The 10,158-nt window shown below is 39.0% G+C and overlaps 1 protein-coding gene and 1 pseudogene across 1 annotated transcript; one reads left to right on the forward strand and one right to left on the reverse strand.

Annotated features, from left to right (window-relative positions):
- Positions 1-799: 799 nt before the first annotated feature.
- LOC122653173 (VQ motif-containing protein 31-like) lies at positions 800-1,482 on the reverse strand. The gene has a single exon (XM_043847114.1). It carries the CDS (start codon positions 1,427-1,429, stop codon positions 800-802), a length of 630 nt encoding a protein of 209 aa, XP_043703049.1. The 5' UTR covers positions 1,430-1,482.
- Positions 1,483-6,916: 5,434 nt separating this feature from the next.
- LOC122650968 lies at positions 6,917-8,164 on the forward strand (annotated as a pseudogene).
- Positions 8,165-10,158: the final 1,994 nt, after the last annotated feature.

Below are 10,158 nucleotides of genomic sequence, written 5' to 3' on the forward strand. Positions count from 1 at the left end.
AGTCAATCATACAATAACAATACTTCAAACTACTTTATAAAAAATAAAAAAAAATACAATAGCTCAAACTATAGATGGGTGCATAATCAAAACCCTAACCCAAGATTTTTCTACCAAAAAATAAATCAGTGACAGATTAGAAAGAAATCTTTATTACTACAACGACTTTTCTGCATAGGGAAACGTGGGTACCTTCGACTGTGTCTGGGACTCTGGGCGAAGCATGGTGTTAGCGCGTTTTTCCTCCCATAATGAATTTACGAATATAACCCTGAGCGAAAGAAGTCAACGTCTCTTCTGTACCATTTTCAACTTCCCAAGCCAAAGCCCTGGCCCTGGCCCAGGCCCATCATGGGTGATGGGTCCTCCTCCCTCTGAAGACTCTGGCCTTTCTGGCTTCCGCCTCCCCACACGTTAACTCTGTTGTCAGTACTTTGAAGCAATTTTATGTATATAACATCCAATCATCCATCCAAAACCGTTAGTTCCACCGACCAGAACATCCAAACCGTCCAAATCGTGGAAGTTACCTTCGTTTGACCATATATAGTATCGTCCAATCAAATGGACTTTTTTTTTAACAGATTTTAATGACGTAATGGGCGATGAATCCAACGGTTTGAAGTGCTCTCTCTACAGACTGTAATTACAACACCGAATTAAATGAATAACAATGGAAAATTCAAACGATTTTCCCAATAAAAGCAAAGTAGATCATGATCTCTCGATCTATGGATTATTAATCTTATATAGAAATTTTAATTCTACGAAAGGAAAATCAGAATCTATAACGCAAAATCTAAGGAGAAGAAGAAGGAGTAGAGTCTCTTGGAGAATGCAGAGGAAACAGAGGAAGCAACTCAGGTTCAGAGCTTCTTGGTGTACTGCGAGGCGAAGGGTGCAAATAGAAGCATTTCTCTGCAATCGCTCTCTCTTCCTCCTCTTCCGGCGTTAACCGTGGAGTTGGGGTTCTTGGGCTCCCTCGAGACAACAAATCAAAGGGCGAAACAGGGGAAACCAACGTCATCTCACCTACTCCCCCCATGAAGCACCTCTGTCTTGTAGCAGCAGCACCACCACCTACGGCTGACGGTGAATAAATCCCTGCACCACCACCACCACCACCACCAAAACTAGCAGCTTCAAGCTTGATCTCAAGCTTCCTCAGACTCTGCCTTCTTTCCTGGAGCTTAAACGCTGGTTTTCGAGCACCCATCTCACCAAACAATCCCTTACCAGTTTGTCGAGCAGGAACCGTGACGGGTAGCTTCTTCAGTGATGGATCATTGGTAGCACCCGTCAGCTTCTGAACCACAGCTCTGAATGTTGATGGGTCTGCCTGCACGAAGGTGGTGTGGCTTGATACTGAATCAGACCCAGATGGAAAAGAGACCATGTTGTTGTTGTTGTTGATGTTGTTCGTATCCATGACACAGATCGATCAGCAGAGAAAGATGAGAAGAAGATACACACAGAGAGAGCGGGAAGGGCTTTTATTCTTCTATTTTCAATCAAGAGTGACAAAGGGCTCTATCTATCGGATTTCTCCTCTCTCTCTCTCTTCAGACTCTGCTTTATGGGGTTTCGTGTGTTGCAAATGTCAGATATACGGAGAAAGAGAGAGAGAGAGAGGGGCTGAGATGTAAATAAGAAAAGATAGATGGTAAAAAAATGAAAGCTTTAATGGCTTTTAAGAGAAGTGATAATGAGTTGGCTTTACGTTGATGCGGGGTCAGTCCAGAGGGCATTGAAACGTGAAACGAGGAGGAGGAGGAGAAGCGACAGAGCTGTGCGGCTCTGTGAGTGTCTCTCTCTCTCTCTTTCACTGTGTGTTCTAAATTTCTTTCCAATCTATCTATCTATCTATCTCTGCAACTTCATTTGCGTGAGGGAAATGCCTTAAAAGCCTTTGTCATTTACTTCAACCAATATACTCTCTTTACAACTTGAGCTTTACCTGTTATTTCCTTAGTTCTGGAATTTTCTGGGTTTTGTCTCTGCTGTTTCTTATTTCTAGGATTCTCATTTGTTCCTTTTCATTTCTCTCTCTTTTCACTTCACTGTGACAGGAAGACGGGCAAGGAAAGAAATAGTTGGTCACTTTTGTCCACGAACCCATTTTGGAAAAGATACAATTTCTTAAGAAAATAGGGTCTCAAGTTTATAGCCGTTTGATCTACATCAGACGTGTGGATTTCAAAGTTTGGAGTGTAAAACTGTAGCAACCAGTCCATAATTGTAGATAGATATTATAAAAATATAAACATAAATTAGTGACGTAAAAGGTATAACAAAGAAGCAACACGGCTCTTCCTCTGTTCCTTGCCCTTTGGGTCAAGTACCCTTTCCACCCAATTCCTGAAACAACCCGGTTGAACCACATTACTGGCCCAACCGATTCCTACCCTTGTGGCTATGCTAAATTTAGGGTAGTAGAATAGATTCCTTGAACATATTCTTTGCTACTACTTAATGGAATGTCATCCTATTTTTAGGGTGACCTAAAAGGGTCAATCTATTGCCCTAAATCTATATGACAATTATAACCGTTGGATAACTAGGTGGGCCAGTTTTATTTCCTCTATTGTCAAACTTCAGTGCTGATAAGGTCTCTTTTCCATCTCTCTGTAGTCCTTTTCTCTAAAAGTCTTATCTCTTAAGGTGGGTGATGGGAGAAAATGGAAATGCCAAGGGAACACTCAAAATCATTAGAGGTATTTAGTGGTGGTAAACAACATCATTGCCAAGGAGACTCAAGTCTTTATGTAGTGTAAGTGCTTCTTTAACTGACTAAACGCCAAGTTAGTTTAAATCAGCTAATCCAAAGATTAAAGATTAAACAACAGCACCTCTAAATGGGAAAAATTATTACTTTAAGTTTATCAATAAGAAGTGAGAACTGAGTCCATATTCTTTGGTCGGTAACCTTTTATTATTGGAGTAAGGAAAATGGATGGATGGATGGATTGACCTTTAAGGATAAGGTAATTAAAATAAAAGAAAGAGAACGCCACTCGATCATGCTAGACATGCTGCCGTTCCCTGTGCTTGATACAGGAGTGTGCAAAATGACTGCAGCATTTCTAGTCATTTTCAGGGTTTCAGGGGATGTGGAACGCAGGAGAGGCGTGTGTTGTTCCGATGACTCATGACCCTTCATCTTTCTTTTTTTGAGAAAAAAAAAAAAAAAAAAAACCTTTTAAGGTACCTTGCACTTGCACATTTGAGTGATTATTCTTTCATTTAAGTACATAATAATGGATGGAGGAGGTGAATTAACATCGTACACATTGGCGAACCTCCTAAGATTCCAGACACTGAGAATTCATATATATCATCAATACACCACGAGCTACAATTCAAGTACCAAACCGTACATGGAAGCCTATTATAGATTGTATTCTCATCTATTACAACCATTACTTTTTAAACCGGAATCGAACCCGGGAGATTCTTCTGTCAACTCCATCATACAAAGGATGCAGGGGTTTTTATGTCATCTTAGATTCGCATTTATGCTAATTTGATTGCATTAATGTAGGCATGACCGTGCATGAAAACTTTTACCAAAACGTAAGTCACATTTTTTTTTCTTTCGGGAGAGTGTTTCTTATAAGGGTAATATAAGGAGTCTCCACACTACAACCAATTCCTACACTGCGTTCAAAAGTTAATATTTATCTTAAATTTCATTTAGATATATAATAGGCATATTATGTACGATCTTTTATAGGTAAGATTTATTATTAATTTTGTTTAATAAAAAAGAGCGCAAAAGATCGTTGCTTGATCATAGGGGCCAATGAGAGTTTGTACAAGAGTATCAATATGGATGAGATTTTTTATTTCATAGGAGTAAGATGAAAATTCCATGCGATACTATGTCTAGGTGCAAGGGCCACACAAGAAAAGGGAAAAAGAATGAGGTTGAAAACAACTAGCCAAATTGATGAAACCTCAAGTCACCTAAGGGTTGACAATAAACCTTCCCAACCTATTTGACTTGCCATCTTCTAATTAGGAAAATCCCAAATTAATTAAAATGTCATTTGTAATTATGTATAGGAAATGTTGAATATTTTCTCTCGGTAAAAGATTTGCACAACACTAGCTTAATTCCAAAATTGCATGGGGGCACCTCTCATAAGACTCAGATTACTGTAGCATTATCCTTGAAAATTTTCTCATATACTCTGCATATTTTTAATATTTTCCCATAATATCCCTCCTCCAAGGCATGAAAATGCACATTGTTTGTGTAGGAAAGTCTCTCCCATTTTCTTTCTACATTATCCGTTTAAGAAGTTTGTTTTCCAAATAAATATCATAATCTCTTTCATTATATGAGAACAAATTATGATGCCTTTCTAACATATTGTACCCTTAGTTAGTAAGTTCGGGAACGGCAATTGAACGGGAACGAATATGTACGGCAATTAAACAGACTAAACGGTAATAATACTTTTCAAAAATCCGGCTTCATAAAATGCATACGGTAATAATACGATACGTATTTAATACGTGTATAATACGGCATAGACGGCAATAATATTCTTAAAAAAACGGGCATATATTCATTATATAACATGCATTCACCACTTAATTAATAGTTAAAGTTGACTAGTTGGTCACAAGCACAGGAAAATTACCAAAAACAAATTAATTTAAACAAGAAATTGGGGATTTTGTACTCATAGGTTTTTAAGAATTCGATGGCAATCAAGCTTTCTTGAATTGTCGGCATGTAAGATTTCTCTCATAGGCTGAAGTTCCAGAGCTGCAAAATTTTTTTAGAAACTAATTAAGCATTGGAAATGGAAACTCTCATTTTCCAGATCTGAAAATTTAGAATAGAAGATAAATAATAAAGGGGGGAGAAAAAAAGAGAAGGCTAAAACAAAGGGATTCGGTGAATAAGCTTACCTGGTGAGCAATTCAGAGATGGGGTGACTCGAGAGGATGGCGGAGCGATCGATCACCATTGGCAATGCGTTGGATCTCATGGGTGATGACTGGTGTCTTTGATTTTAAGGTTTACCAGTGCATTTTGGGTCAAGATCGAAGCCAAAACCTTCTCTTCGATGGGAGTTCTTGGGTGGCAGTGGCTTAGGTAGAGAAGTCACCGTAACGAAGATGGGGAGGATGATTGGAGATGGAGGGGGGCTGCCGCTGCTGTTTGCCTTCTAGGGTTGGACTTTGGAGTGAAATCGCAAATCGCAAAAGAAGGGAAAGTGAAATCGTGAAAAAATTCTAATCTTTTGGGTTTTTTTTTTGTTTTTTAAACATTAGGGTAAAACTTAAAAAGTATAAAACGTATAATACCTGAATTATACGAGTATAATACTCGATCAGTTAAAAAACACATTTTTTTATAAAAATACGGTAAAGTGTGGGGACGGGAGTATTATTTGTTCAAAAGTCCGGGTACGCATATAATACGTGTATTATATGCGTACTTACTAACTAAGATTGTACCACATGCACTAGAAAGATTTTAGGTGTCAATATCAGAGGTTCTATCCATCTCCACATCTGGCGATACTGATATTAATATGTTTGTTCAATTTGGAATTGGGCTATATTGGTCCAAGATTGAATAAACCTTTTTTTGTTAAAAAAAAGAGAGCATGTATCAGTTGATACCATCGATTGATACCAGTATTAGTCTCTGACGATACCAATACGATATCGATGCCTTTATCCATGAGCACTAGAACTTGATCACTGAAAATATAAGACACAGTTTCTCCATGAGTTTGGGTGTCTTGGGAAGGATATCAAGAACAATTGGGAAAGTATTATTAGAGATGTAAATAGATCGAGTACAGATCGCACATAGCACTATCTACATTCGCATCCAATTAGCTTTCGAATAGATCCATATAGTTTTTGGATACCACCTTTTAATATGAATTCTCCTAAACTGATACGAACACTAATCGAATGTAGATTTTTAACTATCGAGTTACAACTTTAGACCTTAGCTATCTGTGTTGACTGTTGAGCAGAGGAGAACTATAGAAGACAAAAACTAGACTAGGGTTGATGTCGAAAGACTAAAGCCATTACCCATTAGGATTGTTGTTGAAGGGTTCTATTTGAAATTACATAGATGTCCTCATGAATTTTTTTCTTTCATTAAATTACATGTAATATGTTGTGAAACTAGTTAGGGTATTTTAGTATTATAAAATACTATTTATAAAATTATTATTTAATCACCTTTTTATAAAGCGAATCGAATAATATAGTTTCTGTATACCAATTTTTAAATACAAATTCCCCTCAATTGATATGAACATTAATCAAATACAGATTTTCAATTATCTATTTACATCCTTGGGCGGTATCGACATCATACAATAAGAGACAAAGTAATAATAACTTTAGATGGGTGTACTTTTCATTCACATACACTAAGGAGGGGGGAAATTTTCTCCAAAAATATATCACACATTTATTTATTGGCCAAATGTTCTCTGTGCCGGGGCACAGGCTGCACCTAGATACATGGGGTTGGGCAAAATGATCACCCTAACCCCTTCAATGACAGGCCCATGTGTTTGAGTGCAGATTGCACTGCGGCACAGAGAACACCAGCCCTTATTTATTTTAGGGTTTTTTACGATTACCACCCCAAAATCTTTACTATCTACTATTACCCTCCCAAAACTTTCAAACAATCGTACCCCCTCCGATGCATACTAACCACTAATCGACCCCCACCGTTACATTTTCGTAACGGTGGGGTTAATTGTGACAATGTGCCGTTGTCACGAATTTTCTAGGACCAAAATGCCCTTTTTGGGGTGGTAATTGTAAAAAAAAAAAAAAAAAAAACCATCACCGTCCGTCTCCTCCTCCTCCTTCTTCTCCTTCTTCTTCCTCCTCCTCCGCAACCCATCACCGTCCTCTCATGAAAGTGATCGCTTCTTTCGCGAGGATTCTTTCTTCTATAATCTTCAAGCGATTCATAACCACTTTGTATGTGTTGGACAAATGCACTCATCTCAATCATCTCAAGCAGCTCCAGGCCTTCCTTCTTACCCTTGGCCATGGCCGACTCGCTTTATGCTTTCAAGCTTGTTCGCTCTCTGTCACCATTGCCGACCTCGACTATGCTCGTTTCATCTTCGATCACCTTCATTCCCCAATGTCTACCTCTACACGGCCATGATTACGGCCTACGCTTCCAAGCCCGATCACAGTCGGCACTTCTCTTGTACCAAACTATGATCCTTCGTGGTCATTCTAAGCCCAATCATTTCATCTATCCCCAAGTCTTAAAATCTTCTTCGGGATCTCTAAACACAGGGACTAAATCAATACATGCCTGATTTTGAGATCGGGTTTTGGTGGGTACCAATTGTGCAAACCGCTTCCGCTTGATTCTTATTCAAGGTTATGCTTGGACCTTGGAGCGCAGGAGTTGTTCGACGAAATGAGTGAACGAAATGTCGTGTCTTGGACGGCTATGATTTCAGCGTATGCATGGCTTGGACAGATTGGAAACGCTATTTTGCTTTTCAAGATATGCCCGAGAGAGATGTTCCATCTTGGAATGTTGTTATAGCGGTGCACTCGTAATGGTCTCATTTACAGAGGCAATCTCGCTCTTAAGAAGAATGATCGTTCTTGCAGTCGGGACGAGAGGCCAAATCGATTGTTATCATTGTGTGCGCCTGTCGGCTTGTGATCATTTGGGCATGCTTCACTAGGTAAATGGATTCATGGATACATCTATAGGAACCACCTTGGCCCCAATTCCTTTGTCTCAAATGGTCTTGTGGATATGTATGGTAAATGTGGGAGGTTAAAGGAAGCAAGAAGCGTTTTTAATGAGACATCAGACAGAAGCTTGACTTCTTGGAATTCCATGATCAATTCCCTTGCACTCCATGGGCAAAGTGAAAGTGCAATTGCTGTGTTTGAGGAGATGATTGGTTGTGGAGGTGTAGTTCATCCAGACGGTATCACCTTTGTTGGTTTGTTGAATGGTTGTACTCATGGTGGATTGGTGGAGGAAGGTTGTAATTATTTCATTTCCATGACTCGGGATTATGGAATTGAGCCTCAAATTGAGCACTATGGATGTGTGATAGACCTTCTTGGTCGAGCTGGTCGCTTCAAAGAAGCCATGGAAGTTATCAGTAAAGGACGGTGATGGGTTGCAGAGGAGGAAGAAGGAGAAGGAGGAGGAGGAGGAGGAGGACGGTGATGGGTTTTTTTTTTTTTTTTTTTACAATTACCACCAAAAAGGGTATTTTGATCCTAAAAATTCGTGACAACGGCACACTTTCACGACTAACCCCCTATTACGTAAATGTAACGGTGGAGGTCGCTTAGTGGTTAATATGCATCGAGGAGGGTACAGTTGTTTGAAAGTTTTTGGGGGATAATGGTAGATAGTAAGGATTTTGGGATGGTAATTGTAAAAAACCCTTTATTTTATTCCTTTTCAAAATTACCCTTCACTAGTAAGCTGCAAACTTCCTTTTAAACAGTCTCCTCGCTGGGCAAGATGAGAATCCACTACAAAGGGAATGGGACCCACTTTCTATCTTTTTCCTACAGTTACCTTGTAATTATGATATCTTGTGTGTTTTCAATTTTTCATGATTATTTTGGTTGAAAACGCTTGCAACCCCAGCAGTCAAAATGTGAAAAAATCAAAATAGAAATGATTATGCTCAATTAAATTTCATTTACACATGCCGGACACGTGCCTTATTAATAGTTGAAGTTGAAGAACAATATGCCTTTTGTTGTTGCTTTAATTACCTCAAGATATAACGCTTGTTTCAGTGGGCTGGACTAGCTAAATCTTGAGGCTGGGCTAAGCTGTATTTGGGCTTTTTCCTTGAAGATCCTATGCCTTTGGCCCAACCATCTAGCCCACTGATGTCCGCCACCACCGGCTGTTGTCCCTGTCTATAACGAGTCAAGCGGTTCAATTGCACCCGGTTGATCATGGATCATTGCCAACCGTTACAGTGGCCAGTGGGCGGCTGAGAACTGGTGTGGGTGAGGCTTCTTTGCGGCCTCGTGCGGGAACTGATTCAGCTGCCGGTGGAGAGAAACGCCGTGGAGGATATATGGGTCTCACTACAAGGATCAGAATACCTGATTCAGAAACATGGCAATGCTATACTGTTATTAACCATTGCATGGTTGGGATTAGGGAGGGTAGATTTATGTTAAATAAATAGAAATGAATTTGACATAAATACCCCTTGATCCAAATCTGATCCGATCGAATGATCATAACACCTACCCATGTTTCTCCTTCATCAAAACCGAGAGTCTCATACAAAACTATATGGGGGTGCAAGTTTGGCCCAGAAATTCGATCCCACTTGAAGCCTACCCGAAAGTTTTAAGGCCTATATTGGGCTTTTTAGCCCATGGGTTGGATTGAGGCCTTGGGTTTAATGCAGCCCAGCCCTACTATATATATGTAAGTAGCTCGTAAGTTTTTTCCATGTCATTTTTTGTTGGTAAATTATGCGTCACCCCTTGGTTTTCAAACGAAACTCAAATCATCCTCGGGTTTTGAAAATACTCAAATCACCCCCTGTATTAGACCCCAATATGACAAATTAGTCCCTACCGTTAGTTTTATGTTGTTAAGTGATGATGTCAGCCAGATAAATAAATTTAAATCCCTAAACTACCCTTGACACCCAAACATAGATTTTGAAGGGTAGTATTGTAAATTTGATTCTAATGTTTTAGTACAAGGGTAAAATAGTCTTTTCACATCAATAACTAAAGCAGACTAACACCGTTACTATAGAGGGGGACAACTGAGTATTTTCAAAAACCAGGGGGTGATTTGAGTTTCGTTTGAAAACCAGGAGGTGACGTGTAATTTACCCTTTTTTTTTTAAAGTTAAAAAAAATAGTAATACCCCCAAGTGAAAATGGTTGCAGACACCTTATAATATTTGGGCTTTGTTATTGGACTAAACCCTCTTAATACATATGATAAGCTCCATATTTGAAAATCTTTTTGTGCGATATAAAGCTTTTGAGGTTGTTAACATCGAATTCTAATTGAGTATTCACTAACAAGAAAAAGCTAAATCAAAATATTTTCATTAAAACAAAATCTTACCTTCTAATACATAGTGGCTATAAAGAGTAAGAAGACACTAA

This window comes from Telopea speciosissima, chromosome 2, assembly GCF_018873765.1.
Source record: "Telopea speciosissima isolate NSW1024214 ecotype Mountain lineage chromosome 2, Tspe_v1, whole genome shotgun sequence".
NCBI lineage: Eukaryota > Viridiplantae > Streptophyta > Magnoliopsida > Proteales > Proteaceae > Telopea > Telopea speciosissima.

Coding starts and splice junctions, on each gene's coding strand:
- LOC122653173 (XM_043847114.1), bottom strand. CDS start 1,429: ATGGATACGAACAACATCAACAACAACAACAACATGGTCTCTTTTCCA.